The sequence below is a fragment of the Theropithecus gelada genome, chromosome X (assembly GCF_003255815.1).
Source record: "Theropithecus gelada isolate Dixy chromosome X, Tgel_1.0, whole genome shotgun sequence".
Taxonomy (NCBI): Eukaryota; Metazoa; Chordata; class Mammalia; order Primates; family Cercopithecidae; genus Theropithecus; species Theropithecus gelada.
Genome location: NC_037689.1, coordinates 76,359,051 through 76,379,250, shown reverse-complemented (window position 1 = coordinate 76,379,250; position 20,200 = coordinate 76,359,051). Strand labels below are relative to the sequence as shown.

General features: G+C 37.0%; 1 protein-coding gene and 1 pseudogene across 3 annotated transcripts in view; both read left to right on the top strand.

Moving 5' to 3' along the window:
* The window catches only part of LOC112615178, a 40,964-nt pseudogene extending 38,914 nt beyond the window's left edge, over positions 1-2,050 (top strand).
* The window catches only part of ATP7A (ATPase copper transporting alpha), a 144,590-nt gene that overhangs the window by 55,189 nt on the left and 69,201 nt on the right, over positions 1-20,200 (top strand). For 2 of the 3 annotated variants that reach the window (XM_025373494.1, XM_025373492.1), the window contains exon 2: positions 9,070-9,210. In XM_025373494.1, coding sequence (XP_025229279.1) covers positions 9,091-9,210 — 120 coding nt within the window. In that variant the 5' untranslated portion in view covers positions 9,070-9,090. Of the gene's footprint in view, positions 1-1,778; positions 1,971-9,069; positions 9,211-20,200 lie in introns of all 3 variants that reach the window. The other variant, XM_025373493.1, reaches the window with a different exon arrangement.

Here is a 20,200-nt window from a genome sequence, read left to right as displayed (position 1 = left end):
TTTTTTTTTTCCATACCATATGAAACTGTTTATGATCTTACTCTGTTTTCCGAGTCATTTTGCTGAATGCAATGGGATGTTACAAAAGATATTCCTGGTTTTGTACCTATGTTTAAGACATTTAAAATGAAGAAGATGGACATAAAATATATAACAAAGTCAATTAGAGTTGTGTGTATATGTAATAAAGTAGTGAGAGTGAGATGGAATTCCTCTGAGGTTTCACATGTAAAGTCCAATTTAAGTAGAGTTATGAAAAAATCAATGCAGGTGAATTACGAAAGCAGAAATAAATATGTATTCAGAGTTGATATGACTTAAATTAAGATGTAGTGGGAAAAGTGGCTTCATTAATATAATTTTTGTTTGTGCTCACACATTGTGGATTTCTCAATACTTACTTCCTGGGTGAATGATCCAGTGCCCTTCTGCCTGACTCATCTCTCTCAGTTCCTCAGTAAGCCTGAGAGTTAGTCCAGTGCTTTGGTCTGGGACATACCCCGTGATAAAACTGTATTTCAATCTTACATTCCTCAACAGGTAAACTAGCCTTCACCTACCAAAGGTATTGTCTTCTAAAAGTTTGTTGCCAATTCTGTTTGTTGAATCTGATGTTTTCCCATAAAACGATTTAGTCAACTCTGGTAATCTTGCTAGATCAGCCCTCACAAGCCCCGTTTGACCCATAAGATACAGGAGCAAGTTTGAGTTCTGTGTTCTGGAGGTAGACAGTCAAAGCTATAAGAACAATAAGGAAGAGTTTCCTTTTTTAGGCTCAGGACTATCCTTAGATAAAATTTTGATAGGATCTATTTGTTTTAGACATTCTTCTACTTCCATTTTTATACCCTTGTACTGCTTACCACTGACCCCCTCCCAGGTCCCTAATACCTTCATGCTTGCCTTAAGTACTCCATCTTGGACTCACCACCTGAACTCATCCTATTTGTCCTTTGCTCCCAAGCCTGCCTTTCCTGTCCTATCTGGGCTTTTGTTCTCTTGTAGTAACTGACCTTACGTAGGTATTAAGAGAGATAATTCCAACTATCATCCCCCTGATTATCAAAAAAGAGTTTATATTTTAAAAAGAAGATACAATGGATGTTAAGAAAACTGACCTTCAAAAAGTCACTTCATGGGGGAAAAGAGATATGGAAGGAGCTATTCTAGATTAAATGAGGCAAAAGAGACATAAAACCAAATGCAGTGTGTGAACCTTGTGAGGGTCCTGAATAGTAAAACTGGACTTCTTCCTACTTGAAAACTTATACACAAAAGGCACTATCAAGAGAATGGAGGATTTGGGTACAAGCGGTTGAAAGATGGTTTGTATGCTCTGGGCGGATTCTGCCGTCCCAGTGAGGCTGGAAAATAGGGTCTGGAGGCAGGAACATAAGGCTGATTCACACTTCAGCTATGACAGGAAATATCCTCCCATGGAGCATAGGCCAAGTAAATGACTTTGTAACTTTACTTCATCCTCTCCTTTTACATAGGGTGTACTCCAAGTAGAGGGTATTTAAACTCACAAAAACTCTTTAAGAGGGCCTTTTGAGCCCCTGTGCTCAGGCCTGCTCCCATACTGTGGCATGTACTTTCATTTTCAATAAATCCCTTCATTCCTTCCTTGCTTTGTGCGTTTTGTCCAATTCTTTGTTTAAGACGCCAAGAACCTGGACACCCTCCACCGTTAACACCAGCCCTTCCCTGTGGCTGACCCTGAGGTGTTACGAGTTTCTTTACAACCCTGCTTCCTCTCTCTTCTCCCTCATTTTCAGACCCCTCTTCAGCATCTTCCCTGGGAATTGCTGTGAGTTTAGGCCGGCTCGTTTTGAGCAGGAGCAGCAGCTGAACAGTAGACCTGCTGGAGGAAGTGGGGCTGCAGATTGGAGACACAGCATTTTTGTTAACCAAACTTCTTGAAGCCCTATCTACAGTGTCAGCTCAAGTGGAAGAGCTTGCCATCAAATGTCCAGAAAATGCACGTTTCCTTAAAGCATGATGGGACCTCTTGAAAGAACGCTGTGATTCTTGGAAACCTGACAATTGATTTGGCATACTTAGCTGTTTGATAGTGACTGTGTAATAATTTATACTCCCTCATATGTCATCATTTCACATGTGACACATATATAGGATAATATCTAGCAGTTCTCTATATCTTCAGAATGAAATTTTTCTTGGTTTTCTTGACCTTTGTAAAAGCAGAATACTGATTCTATTTTTGATGTTGATCAGTACTTGTTTATTCTTACACATTCTGCCCTTCAAACTTTCATAGAATCCTTTACAAAATTTAATTTTATCAGTAGATGGTTAATATTAATTGTGCCACAGTGCTACCAGTAGCAAACTAAGTGAACCATTATTTGTTGTGCAGTAACATGCCGAGCATGGCAGAGTTAGAAGTTGAGCTTCATCTTATGGACCAAGGGAGGTAACTTTAAGGTTGCCAATGGTAGTTTCAGCTCCATTAGGCTAAGTTCTCTAGAGCAAATGATTGTCTTACTTACTTCGATATCCCCAGCACCTAAAACGGTGTCACACAGCATTCACTAAATGTTTATTGAAAAGAAGAGTTGACTAACATTAAAAAAGCTATTTTTTCTTCCTGTATTTAGTAGGAAGAGTATAGTTGTTTCTCTAAAAAATGTATGAATCAGGACTTTGTTGACTTGAAGGAAAATGTTATCTTTTTCACAGAGATTTTAACTTTGATGATAGCTTTTAAAAACGTGATAAATACTTTTATCCTGCTATGATTATTTTTAAAAGTCTTTTTTTTTTTTTTTTTTTTTTTGAGACACGGTTTCATTCTGTCTCCCAGGCTGGAGTGCAGTGGTGCGATCTTGGCTCACTGCAATCTCCGCCTCCTGGGTTCAAATGATTCTCCTGCCTCAGCCTCCCCAGTAGCTGGGATTACAGGTGTGTGCCACCATACCTGGCTAATTTTTTGTATTTTTAGTAGAGACAAGGTTTCACCATGTTGACCAGGCTGGTCTCGAACTCCTGACCTCAAGTGATCCACCTGCCTCGGACTCCCAAAGTGCTGGGATTACAGGCATGAGCCACTGCGCCCAGCCTAAGAAGTCTTTATTTCAGAAAATGAAAGACTGTCTAGAAAGAATGAATTTTTTTCCTATTTATTTCTATGGTTACTGCTTTTACACTTAATATTTTTTGTTTTTGTATTTTTATATGTTTGATTGCTGTCTTTAAAGTGCCTTATCAGATTTATGGCTCTGTACTATGACTTTTGGAGCTTTACAAGTTATTTACGTAATTCTAACTAAGTTACTTTGCTTCCAATACGTCAAATTTAAATAGCATGATTGTTTTTATATTATTTGACCTTAGTGACAATGTCCTATTTTGTTTGTTCTGTATCTTATGTCGCTTTTTGGTAGTTTGTATTATGTTTCAATGATCAAGCCATCTAATTCTGTACCATATATGACTTCTGGATATCTTTGATATGACATCTTAATTCTTTGTAGATATGGTGATGCGTACAGAATGATATTCTGAAGCTCCACAATGGTGCAATGAAAGGCTGCAGATGGAAGGGTAAAGAATAGTTTTGTTTAGCATATTAGGTCTGGTTCTGAACTTTCTTTTTTATACTTTAAGTTTTGGGGTACATGTACAGAACATGCAGTTTTGTTACATAGGTATACACGTGCCATGGTGGTTTGCTGCAGCCATCAACCCATCACCTACATTAGGTATTTCTCCCAATGTTATCCCTCGCCTAACCCCCACCCCCTGACAGTCCCCAGTGTGTGATGCTTCCCTCCCTATGTCCATGTGTTCTCATTGTTCAAATCCCACTTATGAGTGAGAACATGCAGTGTTTGGTTTTCCGTTCATATGATAGTTTGCTGAGAATGATGGTTTCCAGCTTCATCCATGTCCCTGCAAAGGACATCAACTCATCCTTTTTTATGGCTACATAGTATTCCATGGTGTATATGTGCCACATTTTCTTTATCCAGTCTGTTATTGATGGACATTTGGGTTGGTTCCAAGTCTTTGCTATTGTGAATAGTGCCACAGTAAACATACATGTGCATGTGTCTTTATAGTAGAATGATTTTTAATTCTTTGGGTATATATCCAGTAATGGGATTGCTTCTAGTTCTAGATCCTTGAGGAATCACCACACTGTCTTCCACAATGGTTGAACTAATTTACACTCCAACCAACAGTGTAAAAGTGCTGGACTTTTTTTTTTAAGTTAAAGATTGCACATAGGGTGTGATTTCTATACCAAAGATATGCTTATTTCAGTATTAGGAAAAATATTTTTCCTACATGTCCTGAAAATTGCAATTTTAAAAATGTACAAAATAAATTTTTATTAAAAGCAAATTTTATTTCCAAAAAAAAAAAGAATGAAAGACAACCAACCGGATAGAAGAAACTATTTGAAAGTCTTATATCTGATAAGGGATTAATATCCAAGAATATAAAGAACTCTTACAACTCAACAACAGCAACAAAACAACCTTATTAAAAATTGGGTAGAGTGCTTGAATAGACGTTTCTTCAAATATATACAAATACCCAATAAGCACATGAAAAGATGCTTGTCATCATTAGTAATCAGAGAAATGTGAATCAAAACCACAATGAGATACTGCTTCACACCTGCTAGGATGGGTAGAATAAAAAAGATCATAGGTATTGGAGGTGGAACAATTGGGGCCCTCATATACTGCTGATGGGAGAATAAATGGTACAGTCCCTTTGGAAAACAGTGTGGCAGATCCTCAAACAATTAAACGTAGAGTTATATGACCCAGCAAGTCTACTGTTAGGTATTACCAAAGAGAAATGAAAACACAAAAGTTTGTACATGAATGTTTATAGCAGCATTATTCATAATAGCCAAAAGATGGAAAAAACCCAAATGTTCATCAACTGACAAATAGATAAAATATGGTATATCTATGCAGTGGAATATTATTCAGCCGTAAAAAGGAATGATGTACTGATATGTACTGTAACATGAATGAACACTGAACATATGCTACATGAAAGGAGCCAGTCACGAAAGACCACATATTACATGATTCCATTCATATGAAATGTCCAGAAGAGGAAAATCTATACAAACAAAGTAGAATAGTGGTTGCCTAGGACAGAAGGCTGAGGAGGTGATGACTGATAGCCAAGGGGTATGTTTTGTTGTTGTTATTGTTGTTCTGAATTTCACATGTTCTGAAATTGCCTGTGGTGATGGTTGCACATGTCTGTGAATATACTAACAACTATTGAATTCTACGCTTTAAATGTGTGAATTATGTAATATGTGAACTACATCTCAAGAATGTTTTAAAACTGATGTTGAGAAAACAGGACATCTACATGTAAAACAATGTATGTTAGATCCTTACCATACACCATGTACAACAATTAACTCAAAATGGATTAAAGTCCTAAATATGAGAGCCAAAACTACAAAAACTCTTAGAAGAAAACATAGCAGTAAATGTTCATAACTTTGAATGTGGCGATGGTTTCTTAGATATGACACAAAAAACACAAAAGAAGAAAGATAAATTGGACTTCACAAATTAAAAGCTTTTGTGATTCAATGGACACCATCAAGAAAGTGAAAAGAATGGAATACTGATACATTTTACACATCAATGTACCTTGAAAACATTATGCTAAGTGAAAGCATCCAGACACACAAGGGCACATATTGAATGAATCCATTTATTTGAAATGACCGTACAGGCAAATTCATAGAGATAGGAAATAAATTAGTGTTTGCCAAGGGCTGTGAGTAGAGAGGAATGGGGAGTGTTGCTACTGGGCATGGGATTTCTTTTTGGAGTAATGAAAATGTTCTGCAACTACATAGTCATTAGGGTTGCACATCCTTGTGAATGTACTAAAAAGTACTGAATTGGGTATCTTAAAAGGCTGAATTTTTTTCATTTCTTCTAAAAAAAACCAGGATAGATGTGCAGAATGTGCAGGTTTGTTACATAGGTTTATGTGTGCTATGGTGGTTTGCTGCATCTATTGACCCATCCTTTAAGTTTCCTCCCCTCAACCCCCACCCAGCAACAGGCCCAGTGTGTGATGTTCCCTTCCCTGTGTCCATCCATGTGTTCTCATTGTTCAGCTCCCACTTATGAGTGAGAACACGCAGTGTTTGGTTTTCTGTTCCTGTGTTAGTCTGCTGAGGATGATGGTTTCCAGCTTCATTCATATGCCTGCAAAGGACATGATCTCATTCCTTTTTATGGCTGCATAGTATTCCATGGTGTATATGTACCACGTTTTCTTTATCCAGTCTATCATTGATGGGCATTTGGTTTGGTTCCAAGTCTTTTCTATTGTAAATAGTGCTGCAATAAACATACGTGTGAACGTGTCTTTATAGTAGAATGATTTATATTCCTCTGGGTATATACCCAGTAATGGGATTGCTGGGTCAAATGGTATTTCTGGTTCTAGATCCTCGAGGAATCACCATACTGTCTTCCACAATAGTTGAACTAATTCAGATTCCCACCAACAGTGTAAAAGCATTCCTATTTCTCCACAGCCTCGCCAGCATCTATTGTTTCCTGACTTTTTAATAATTGCCGCTGTGGTGTGAGATGGTATCTCAATGTGGTTTTGATTTGCATTTCTCTGATGATCTGTGATGTTGAGCTTTGTTTCATATGTTTGTTGGCTGCATAAATGTCTTCTTTTGAGAAATGTCTATTCATATCCTTTGCCCACTTTTTGATGGTTTTTGTTTGTTTAAGTTCCTTGTAGATTCTGGATGTTAGACCTCTGTCAGATGGGTAGATTGCAAAATTTTTTCTCCCATTCTGTAGGTTAAAAGGCTGAATTTTAAAGCATGTGAGTTATATCCCAATTTTAAAAAGAATGCATATGTCTTAGTTCAGGCTTCTATAACATAATACCATAGACTGGGTGGTCTAATTGTTCAAAGCTCCACAGAAACTAGTTGGAGAAGTCACAAGAGTCCATTAATCATCTTGCTTTGTTAGTAGCAGTGGGCATGGTTCAGCATTTTCTGTTAAAGTTTCTCTGAGCTCACCAAAACTAAAATGATGTAGTAATACGTTTTATACCATTTGAAGTAAAAGGTACAAAAGGTTATACACTGAAAATTCTTTTTCCCACCCTTGTTCCCTAACCACTCATTTCCCCTCATCAGAGGAACCACTGTTTCCATGGTATATATTAGATTGATTTATGTGAAATTGCCAGTGTTTGACTATGATGATTTTAGGTGGTTCAGCCTAATATCAGTGAAAAAACAGTCCTATCTTAATGGAGTTTTTATTCTAGTGGGAAATGTATTACTTAATTATTGCATTGTAACAAATAACCCCAAAATTTAGTGGCTTAAAGCAACAAACATTTATTATCTGACTTCCTATGACTCAGTAATTTGGGAGCAGCTTAGATGGGTGGTTCTGGCTCAGGGTGTCTCATGAAGTTTTAGTCGATGTGGTGTCTAGGGATGCAGTAGTTTAAAGGCTTAACTTGGGTCTGAAGGAGCAGTTTCCAAGGTGGTTCACTTACCTGGATATTGGCAGGAGGCCTTAGATCTTTGCTGGTTTTTGACATGAGGCCTCAGTTCCTCGCCATATGAACCTCTCCATAAGGCTGCTTGTATGTCTTCATGCATGGTAGGTGGCTTCCCCCAGATTTCATGATTCAGGAGAGAGGACAACAAGGAAAACACAATGCTTTTTTCTCCTCTTGCAATGTTTTTTATGACCTAGTCTTGGAAGCTACACCTTGTCACTTCTACCTTAGTCTATTCATTAGAAACAAGTCATTAGGCTGGGTGTGGTGGCTCATGCCTGTAATCCCAGCACTTTGGGAGAGTGAGGCCGGTGGATCACTTGAGGTCAGGCATTTGAGACCAGCCTGGTCAACATGGTGAAACCTTGTCTCTACTTAAAATACAAAAAATTAACTGGATGTGGTGGCATGCGCCTGTAATCCCAGCTACTGGGGAGGCTGATGCAGGAGAATCACTTCAATCTGGGAGGCGGAAGTTGCAGTGAGCTATCGTGCCACAGCACTCCAGCCTGTGAGACAGAATGAGACCCTGTCTCAAAACAAAACAAAACAAGACAAGACAAAAAAAAAAAAAAACAGAACAACAACAAAAACCAAAAAACAAGTCATTAAGTTCAGGCACACTGAAGGGGAAAGGATTAAATTCCACCTCTTGAAGGAAGCAGTAGCAAAGAATTTGTGGGCATATTTTAAAACCACCACAGGAAGGCAGACAATAAGCAATAAACAGAATAAAGCAGCAAATTATGGAGTATGTTAGCAGGTGGTAAGTTCTATGAAAGCAAAAGAAAAAGCAGAGGTAAGGGGAATCAGAGTGTGTTTGTGTGGAAGGGATGTAGGTTGCAGTTTTAAATAGGATGGTCAGCATAGTCCTCATTAAGGTTAGATTCGAACAAAGACTTGCAGACAAAGAAGTTAGCCAAGCAGTTATCTGGAAGAAGAAAGTCCCAAAGCAAGAGAATAGCTAAAACGAAGGCCTTGAGTGAGGAGTCATCCTTGCATGAGTAACAGCCAGGAGGCCAGTATGACTGGCAAAGAGAAGGGTTTGGTGAGTGGTAGAAGAGGAAGCCAGGTAAATTCGAGGGGGACAGGCATGGGAAATCATGTGGGATGTCGCTGGCTGTTGTAAGGATTTGGGGCATTTTTGGTTAGTTCTTAATTTCTACTTACAAATGTTAAATGAGATTATGTATAGGAAACTTTAGTAATCAGGAAAGCACTCTATGAAAGCTAGTTACTTGTATTACAGTATTGAAATTTTTATTTTTAGTTAGCATAGCCATAGAAACAACTTTCCTTTACTTCATCAAAGGTAATGAGAATTTTTTTTCTAAGCAAGAAGAATGCTTACCATATTTTATTACTAGCAGATTTTAATTTTTTAAACATGACACTTGAGCATATATAAAATATAGCATATTTTTAATTGGGGAGGTGGGGGAAAAGTTAAGGAAAGATTATTTGCATGGCTGAAATTAATGGGTTTATTGTTTCTAACAGGAATGTAAAGAGGAAATCAAAATGGATCGAAGTATGGGTGTGAATTCTGTTACCATTTCTGTTGAGGGTATGACTTGCAATTCCTGTGTTTGGACCATTGAGCAGCAGATTGGAAAAGTGAATGGCGTGCATCACATTAAGGTAAGTTACTCTTTGGAAACTGAAGTCAAATGCCATTGAAGAGAATTCTACTAGAAATTACTTCTAACACTGAGTTAGAAGCAGAGACACGGGCCGGGCGCGGTGGCTCAAGCCTGTAATCCCAGCACTTTGGGAGGCCGAGACGGGCGGATCACGAGGTCAGGAGATCGAGACCATCCTGGTGAACACAGTGAAACCCCGTCTCTACTAAAACTACAAAAAAAAACAAGCCGGGCGAGGTGGCGGGCGCCTGTGGTCCCAGCTACTCGGGAGGCTGAGGCAGGAGAATGGCGTGAACTCGGGAGGCGGAGCTTGCAGTGAGCTGAGATCCGGCCACTGCACTCCAGCCTGGGCGAGAGGGCAAGACTCCGTCTCAAAAAAAAAAAAAAAAAAAAAAAAAGAAGCAGAGACACTGACACATTTGGCAATAAAAACTATTGTTTTTCTTATCTTGAAGCTAAATAAGTTTTCTTTGACCTATTAATTCCTCTTCTGAAGAAAAAAGATATATTTTCAATTTAAAAACATCTGAACATGGAATCTTGATATTGTGGTTGTATATTTACAGATTTATATTATATTATAAGTATATGAGTATTTATATACTGCTTATTACTCTGAATCTCATACTGAACTAAAATATATGTTCTCAGGCAATGGGTTGAGGTTTTCTTTTTCTTTTATAACATGGTGATTATTTTGCAATTAAAAATTGAAGAGAAAATGTCTAGAGAATGACTAGTATACTTTGGTTTTTATTTTTAATTTTTTTTTTTTTCCAGACAGGATCTTACTCTGTCACCCAGGCTGGAGTGCAGTAGCAAAATCACAGCTCACTGCAGCCTAGATTTCCCAGGCTCAAGCAATCCTCCCATCTCAGCCTCCCAAGTACCTAGGACCACAGGCGTGCACCACCATGCCAGCTAATTTTTTTTTTTAAGGTGGAGTTTTGCTCTTCTTGCCCAGGCTGGAGTACAATGGCGCAATCTCAGCTCAGCACAACCTCCGCCTCCCGGGTTCAAGCAATTCTCCTGCCTCAGCCTTCCGAGTAGCTGGGATTACAGGCATGTGCCACCACGCCCAGCTAATTTTGTATTTTTAGTAGAGACAGGGTTTCTCCATGTTGGTCAGGCTGGTCTCGAACTCCCGACCTCAGGTCATTCGCCCGCCTCAGCCTCTCAAACTGCTGGGATTACAGCGTAAGCCACTGCGCCCAGCTGCATGCCAGCTAATTTTTTAATTTATTTTTTGTAGCGATGGGGATCTCACTATGTTGCCCAGGCTGATCTCAAACTCCTGGACTCAAGTGATCCTCCCACCTGGGCCTCCCAGAGTGTGGGGATTACAGGTGTAAGCCACCATGCCCAGCCAAAATTATTAGTACACCTTGTATGATATGCCTAAGAAAGACTCTATTATTGGTTTTTCTGTTTGTTTTTTTCAGACGCTTGGACTTTAAGTTGAAGACGCTATTATTGTTTAACATTCCTTGAGCATCAACAACATTCTAGATACACTGTGGTTAAAGATGTAGTTCAGGTTATAAAAAAGCCTTCTGAATACTTCATGAAGTACCTATGGTTATCATAAGAAACTTCATGCATATATGGCAGGGATTGGAAAATGATGATCTGCAGGTCAAACCCAGTTTGCCAACTGCTTTCATATGGCTCATAAGCTAAGAATACCTTTTACATTTTTACATGGTTGAAAAAAAAAAAAAATATTTAGGAACTTTTGAAAAGCATGTGAAATTCAAATTTTTGTGTCTGTAAGTAAAGTTTTAGTAATGTAAGGTTTTATTGGAACACAGCCACACTCATTCATTTACGTATTGTGTACAGCCCTTTTTTTCACTACCACAGAGTTGAATAGTTGTGACAGAGCCCATATGTGGTGTCCTCATTGGTAAGTGATATACTGCCAAATGATTTACCACAGTAGAAATACCATTTTGTCTTCCCACCAGCAATGTTTGTGTTCCACTTTGAAAGTGTTCCATTTTCTCCACATTCTCTCCAACAATTTGTATTGTCAGTCTTTTAAATTATAGACATTCTAATGGGTATGTAATATTATGTCACTAATTCTCATTTCCTTAATGGCTAATGATGTTGAGCATCTTTTCGTGTGCTTATTAGGCATTTGTATACCTTCTTTGGTGAAATGTGTGTTAAACCCTTTGGCCAAATTTTTAGTTGGGTTTTCTTTGTTTTCTTGTTACTGAATTTTGATTATATATTCTGAATATAAGTCTTCTGTCAGATATGTGTTCTACAAATACATTTTTCCAGTCTGTGGCTTGTCTTTTCAGTCTCTTAAAAAGTGTCTTTTGCAGAGCAGAAGTTTTTATTTTTGACGAATTCCAGTTTATCCACCTTTTTTCCTTTTATGCCTTATGCTTTAGTATATCTAAGAAATCATGGCCTAACTCAAGGTCACAAAGATTTTTCTCCTATGTCTTTTTCTAAAGACTTTATGATTTTGGGTTTAACGTTTAGGTCTATGATCCATTTTGAATTAACTTGTATACATTGTTAGATACTGGTTGAAGTTAATTTTTTTTTCGGATATGAATATCCATTTTTCCCAGCATCATTTGTTAAAAAGTCTGTTCTCTCTCCATTGAATTGCCTGTGAACCTTTGTTGAAAATCAACTGACCATATATTTATTGGTTTATTTCTTTCTGCGCTATTCTGTTCCATTGATCTGTATGTCTGTCCTTTGGCCAATACCACACAGTATAATAAGTATTAAAATAAGCATTAAAATCAGATACTGTGATTCCTTAACTCTTTCTTCTTTTTCAAAATTTTTTTGGTTAGTCTAGGCCCTTTTCCTTTCCATATAAATTTTAGAATCTTATATGGATTCTAAATCTTTTATAAATTTTAGAATCTTATATGGATTCTAAATCTTATATAAATTTTAGAATCTTGTATGGATTCTAAAGTTTGTAAGTTTCTATAAAAATATCTGCTGGGATTTTCATTGAGATTGTGTTTATTCTACAGATCCATTTGGACAGAAGTAACATCTTAACAATATTGAGTTTTCCAATCCATGCACATAGTATATGTCTATTTATGTTGGTATTCCTTGATTTCTTTTATCAGCAATCTGTAGTTTTCAGCATGCAGTTTCTGTACATATTTTGTTAGATTTATTTTTAAGTACTTTATGTTTTTGAATGCTGTTATACATGGTACTGTTTTTAAAATTTTAAATTTAAGTTTAATTTCAGTTGTTCATTATGAGGTTTTTGTATGTTGACTTTGTATCCTGGAACCTAGCTAAACTGACTTATCAAACCTACTAGCTTTTTTGTAGATTTCTTGGGATTTTTCTATGTAATTATGTCATCAAGGTATATAAATAGTTTTTCTTGTTGTTGTTTGTTTGTTTGTTTGTTTTAAGATAGAGTCTCACTCTGTGACCCAGGCTGGAGTACAGTGGCACAATGTTGGCTCACTGCAACCTCCACCTCCTGGGTTCAAGTGATTCTCATGCCTCAGCCACCCAAGTAGCTGGGACTACAGGCACATGCCACCACACCGGGCTAATTTTTGTATTTTTAGTAGAGTTGGGGTTTCGCCGTGTTGGCCAGGGTGGCCTTGAACTCCTGGCCTTGAGTGATCTGTCCACCTCGGCCTCTTAAAGTGTTGTGATTGCAGGTGTGAGCCACCGCGCCTGGTCACATAGTTTTATTTCTTCCTTTGTAGTCTGTATATCTTTTATTTTTTCCCTTGTATTATCAAACCTTCATTACAATTTTGATTAGGTGAGAGTGAATGATGGTGGGGGGAAACATTCAGTCATTTACTGTTAGCATTGTGTTAGTTGTAGAGTTTTGTAGATGCTATTTGTCAGATTAATGAAGTTATTTCTATTACTAGTTTGCTGAGGGTTTTTTTAAACATCATGAATGGATGTTGAATTTTGTCAAGTGCTTTTTCTGTGTATAGAGATGATCATATGATTTTTCTCCTTTAGTCTGTTAAGATGGTGAATTACACTGATTGATTTTCAAATGTTGAACCAGCCATGCATTCCCAGGATAAGCCTCACTTGGTCAAAGAAGACTTACTTTTCATTAAAAATTTCAAACATACACAAAGGTGGAGAAACTATTAATAGTACAAGGATCTACCCTATACCCATCACCTAGAAAAATCCTTGCTATTTATTTGCATGCCATTCTTATCAGTTGAAGTTAATAATGTGTTTTGCGGATGGTCCTAAGAGTTGGTCTAGGCCTTCCTGCCTGTTGTATTCTGTTAAGGTAGATGTCTCTGACTAGTAGATTGGAACTTCGTAGTATATCTCCATACCAGTTGCCATTTCTAAGCCTTTCGGCCACCCCCTGCCACCACCCCTACCCGCCCCTTTCCCTTGTCACTCTTCGCAATTCTCAGCCCTAATTGTAGTATATATAATTTCAGTACTCTTTCCCATGCTTTATTTAGTTTTTGAACATATTTTTTTCCTATTTCTCTCCAACTTGTATCTCAGGATCCAAAGAATTAACAGTATCTCATGCCAAAAGCTTGAGGATTCCTACTGTATTGATAATAACATACAGAAGCTTTTGCTTAAATATTATGCTTACTTTTTTTTTTTTTTTTTTTAAAGACAGAATCTCACTGTATCGCCCAGGCTGGAGTGCAGTGGCACCATCTCAGTTCACTGTAACCTCTGGCTCCTGGGTTCAAGCGATTCTTGTGCCTCAGCCTCCCAAGTAGCTGGGACTACAGGTGCACGTCACCATTCCTGGGTAATTTTTTGTATTTTTAGTAGAAATGGGGTTTCACCATGTTGGCCAGGCTGGCCTGGAACTCCTGACCTCAGGTGATCCTCCCGCCTCGACCTCCCACAGTGTTGGGATTACAGGCATGAGCCACCACACCCTGCCTGAATTACTTACTCTTAAACATGTTTATTTTTACTGCCAGGCCTTAATGAGTCAGTATTGGATGTGTCATTTTAGCTGAGTTGTATTCTCATTTGTGTAATATACTTATCATTTTAATGTTATTTTATCATTAAAACAACTTTATATTGGTGGTAATTCTATTTGCTGGAGGTTCTCTGTAATTTTGCTTTTATGCAATGTTCATTACAGTAATAGCGGGAAGTTAATGCCCCTTTGGAATTTGATCAGCTTGCATCAATACCAGAATGGTTTTCCTATGACTAGTTGAGATTCACATGCAATACATTTTTTTGACATACTACCAGGAGCAGATGTTTACATTATAATGAAAGCTTTGTCCAACTGGACATCAGATTTAGCACAAAATTCAAAATTAGGGACATGATGGATTCTTTCTAATTATCAGAAGCTCATTATATTTTTAAGGGCATGAATGATTACATTGGAACTACAATATTTTGTGTCTCCAGATCAGATACTTGTGACAGCTCTACTTTTTAACTATTCTTGATCTAAACATTAATTTTTACCATTTATTTTTCAGAGATTTCAAAATAGTCTTGGCTCTTTAGTGAAATACAGAATTTATACTTTATCTCTGCAGTATTCTTATCTAAAATTCTGATTTCTCATAAGATCTTGAGTAGATTGGTTTCAGTTTGCCTTGTTTTCATTACCCAGAATTGGCTGATTAGCCCATCATTACTCTCTATGAAGTCTGATACATTTCCTTAATTCAAGAGTCCTATGAAGTGTGGTGCTAATATGTGGACAATTCTTATCTTCCTAATCTGAAACTGTAGGTGATTTTTTCCATGTCTAAGTTTTATATTCATCTTGGCCAGAGAGTAAACTTTGGATCCACATTACTATTTGTGTGAGGGAAAATGCAATATTTCTCATTTCTTGACTCTACACTCTGATTAGCTAAGACTATGTTGATAGCTGTGGCTAGAAAAGCTTTATTTGCATGGTATGTATTCCTTCTCCTAAGTTTTCTGTACTGTTGACATCCATGTGAATACTTAGATAGGAACTTTCCATTTTCACATGCTCCAAAGGTAGAGTTTTTTTGTTTTGTTTTGTTTTTTGTTTTGTATTCACCATCTACCGTGGCATAACTCCAGTCTTAGAGGCTCCCACATTGCTTCTTCCCAGCAACATCCCCGAACAGGGATACAGTTGCCTTTAATGATCTTTGGGGAAAGAGCCAAGTTGGAAAAGCTGAGAGATGACAGGTAATTATTTTATGTATTTATCTTCAAAATATTCAAATTTATATAAAAATATTTTCCCCTAATCATATCTATGCAAAAGTTAAAGGCATATTTTGCAGTTTGTTGATTAGGAAAGAGAATAGCAAAAGTAGCTCTGCAACCTCAGTGCTAACACTTTAAAAATGAGTCGCTTAATTTCAATGAGTAATAAGTATGACACATGCGTTTGATTTATCCTCAAATGAAACTAATTAAACCTCCTCCACTTGATCTAAGGTGGGGCTGGTGTTGAGGGCCAGAACAGAAGCTGAACCTTACTAATTATATAGTAGTGTCTGCTAATTGCAGTAAAGCTGTTTTAACCATTTGGAAACTAGTTCATGTAATTTTTTGCCAAGTGACTTAGGTACTTATTGTCTACTGACAGCTAAAGTATTTTCCAAAACCCTCAACTCTCTGTCTAGTAAACTATTGTAGGTGAATATTTGTCTCTGCCAACATATCCATGCATAACTATAAAACTAGATTCTGCTTTGATATTTGCAAATACATTCTTGCTTCCCAAAACAGCCTGTTTGCATCACAGTCATATATAAGATGACTATTTCCACTGCATCTTCCCAAAGTTCACCACTGCTTAATAAGATCTGTTTAAGGTCAAACAAATGCAATTGAATTTTGATTACATTGAAAATGAAGAATAGCAGCAATATAATATGAAAGCACGTTGTGTTGTCAACAGTGATTTATACAAATCCCGGTGACAGATACTCAAGACTGCTTTCCAGGGCACATTCATAATTTCATTGCTAAAAATAAAAGAAAATACACTTATTCTGCCTTTTTCAACTCTGCCTCTCTTCTTTCAGTCAAAAGCCCTTATGTTAGTAACCTTTATTCTTTTTTTTTCTTTTTTTAAAAAATATTTTACTAAGTGTGAAGTCTTCGAGGGCCAGAGACAGATTTCCTGTGAAGTTAATGAAGCTTAAGTTTCAGAGCTCCTCATTTGCATTGACCTTCTAAGACTCTAGAAGGAGTATCAGCAGTGTGTTTACATGGTCATGTGTTTTTGTACAATTTGAAAAAGTAAAAAAAATTTAACCACAGCCCTTCAAGACCATTGTCCATTTCTACTTCGATGACTCTTCTGTTAGACCTCCCCTTTGTGTTAGCGTGATATTGGAGTGGCCATGAGCATTTTGGGGATGTGACTAAGGGGAGGTTGAGTTGGGGATATGTTTAGTTCGGGGTTAGTAGGCTATTTGACTATATAGGTGATTCTTTGTCACTTCTGTGTATAGTGGAGTTTTTGCAAGGAATTCTGATATAGGGATGGCTTCTTGGAACACCCCTACTACTCATGGTGCCAACTCACTAAGCATCATGACATGAAGGTGTGGGGCTCAGTGTAAAACTGGTAAATGAATGTTACCAGTTCAAAGAATATGTAAGATTAGTCACTTCACAAGTAAATTTGAAATGCCCTGAAATCTTACAGCTCATATATGAAAGAAACTCTTTTCTCAAATTTGACAGCAGCTCTAAAAATTTATCAATGCCTAGTTGTTATGTTGAAAGGAACATTTCTAAACTACCATTAATTAAAAAAAATTTTATCTAGAGAAAATATTTAACTATTTTTATTTTCTTTATATACAAGTGATTTTATAAAGTCGTCAAATGAAGCACTAAAGAATATACAGCCAAAAATATAGGAAAAGAAAGTATCAGAGAGGTATATCAGGCATTATTAATAAAAATGTTTTTGTTATGGATTTTTATGATATTTGTTAGCTTTAAAAACTTATAACTCGTGATTTAAATTTTTTTTTTTTTTTTTTTTGAGACAGAGTCTTGCTCTGTCATCTGGACTGGAATGCGATGGTGCGATCTCGGCTCACTGCAACCTTCGCCCTCCTGGGTTCAAGCAATTCTCCTGTCTCAGCCTCCTGAGTAGCTGGCATTACAGGCACGCGGCACCATGCCCAGCTAATTTTTGTATTTTTAGTAGAGACGGGGTTTCACCATGTTGGCCAGGCTAGTCTCAAACTCAGATGATCCGCCCCCCTCCGCCTTCCGGAGTGCTGGGATTACAGGTGTGAACCACTGCACCTGGCCATATAACTTATGATTTTTGTTATGCGCTCGGAATATTTTCTTTGGTACAAAATTTTGTTGTTTATGGTTTTGTATTCTTTTTTTTAAAGAAGGCCCTTCAAATTGTTTAAGTTTCAGACACCACAAAGTGTGAATTCCTCTCTTTCTAGACATCATATAGAAAACTGTCTTTGCCCAAACATAATTTATAGTCAGAATGTAGTTCAACATGATCATACATAAATATTGATTACTTTTTAAAGAATGTTAAAGCTTAAAATTTCTGCAAATAATTAATGGGAACCAGGCTTAATACCTGGGTGACAGAATAATCTGTACAACAAACCTCTATGATACAAGTTTACCTATATCACAAACCTGCACATGTACCCCTGAACTTAAAATAAAAGTTAAAAAAGAAATGTACACAAAAAATAATATTTCTGTATCATAACTTCTAGGATTATAATTAAGCCTGAGATGCAGTTCATTTAGAAACCAGATTTGGAGAGAAGAGTGTTTCAACTAAGTCAAGGAGCTCTTGGTAGTGTTTGGAATGAAGTAATATAATTGTGATATTAAATTGAGTAAGTTGTTTTATTGGAAAATGCAACAGCAGAACAGATTAGAGCTTTAATTAACAGAATTCAAAGAGAGTGAATAGTCAGGAAATCTCTAATTTTGGAATAAATAGAATATGACTGTTTGCCTTTGCAACTTTAGAATTTAAATACATTTTGGAAATTATGTCCTAAGTTATACAGTACATAAATGTAATCTTCTTGTTTGTCCTGCCAGTGTTAAGACTGTAGACTTTAAAGGCATTAACCTGAAGTTTAATTTAATCACCCCGGTAGTCTGTTCAAAGGAAAAGTAAAATAGGCAGATAATGTGAAGATCTTTCTCTGGGGTTGTTTGGCCTTTTTGAAAGTAGAAATGTAAAAACAAATTTAATAAGATATAAGTACTGAATGATTCCAAAGGTTAATGCTTTATTAACAAATTAGTTTGTCCCTGAAACTTACAATGCTAACTTTTTAAGTGCTTTTCCCCTTTGATTAGATAAAGGCTATAGTCCATTCTCTTAATATAGACTATCCTTAAAAAAAAAAAAAAAATATATATATATATATATATAGACTATCCTTTAGAAAAATGACCACATCACGGATCACGAGGTCAGGAGTTCGAGACCAGCCTGACCAACATGTTGAAACCCCATCTCTACTTAAAATACAAAACTTTAGCCGGGCGTGGTGTCATGCGCCTGTAATCCCAGCTACTCAGGAGGCCAAGGCAGGGTAATCGCTGGAACCCTGGAGGCAGAGGTTGCAGTGAGCTGAGATCATGCCACTGCACTCCAGCCTGGGCAACAGAGCAAGACTCCAACTCAATAAATAAATAAATAAATAAAATAAAATGAAAATGACTACATAAATGCTAGCAGTTACTAAATTCCTCCTTTGGATCAATAAATACATTCGTTACTCCCCTTACAATTAATTGGTGTTTTTATTATTGAAAAAGTAACACATATACAGAGTAAAATTCCTCTCCCAAGGAAAACCAGTTGTCCTATGTATGTGTATCCTTCCAGAAAGACTATTAATATAAAAATTTTTTTTTTTTTAATTTTTTGAGATGGAGTCTCTCGCTCTTGTCGCCCAGGCTGGAGTGCAGTGGTGCGATCTCGGCTCACTGCAACCTCTGCCACCCAAGTTCAAGTGATTGTCCTGCCTCAGCCTCCTGAGTAGCTGGGATTACAGGTGCCTGCCACCATGCCTGGCTAATTTTTGTACTTTTAGTAGAGACGGGTTTTGTGCCATGTTGACCAGGCTGGTCTCGAACTCCTGACCTCAGGTGATCCGCCTGCCTCAGCCTCCCAAAGTGCTGGGATTACAGGCGTGAACCACCGTGCCTGGCCAAAACTGTTTACATGTACATCAGTATATATACTTGATGTGTGTGTGTCCACTTTTTCTAAAAATGGAAGCATACTATGCACATCATTCTGCACCTTGCTTTTTTTTTTAAATTAGCAATATATATATATTAGCAATTTTTTTTAAATTAAATGTGGAAATATATCTTAGATATTGTTCCACATCAATATATAGAGACCCATCTAATATTTTTTCTTTCTATGTGGGACTCTTTTTTTGGCTTCTTAGCTTTTTCTATGGCAAATGACAGTGCATTGAATATTCTGTTTTTCAAACTGGTGCTCTGTCACCAATACTATATTAGGGTAACATAGGCATTTTTATTATTATACATTAGCAGGTAATAATCATTTATCTATGAAGATGTAGAATCAACTTCAAAGAGGATTAGGTTTCTGATTTAGTTGAACTCTATTCTGAGGATCAGGGGAAGGTCAAATCCAAGATAAAAAAATTAGCAGTGAAGGAATGGTGTAAAGAGGGACTTTCACTATTTCTTTTGTATATTTTTGTATTTATATTTTTATAGCAAACAATCATACATTTGTTGTATAATTTTTGAAGCAAAGTGAAAATACATTAGAAATGGCCAGGCATAGTGGTTCATGCTGTAATCCCAGTATTTTGGGAGGCCAAGGTGGGAGGATTGCTTGAGAACAGGAGTTTGAGAACAGCCTAGGCAGCATAGCAAGACCCTGTCTTTTAAAGAGAGAGAGAAAGAAAGCGAGAGAGAGAGAATGAGAATATATTAGAAATGAGAATTCTGACAAAGTACTCAGTTTAAAGATAGTTTAGTTC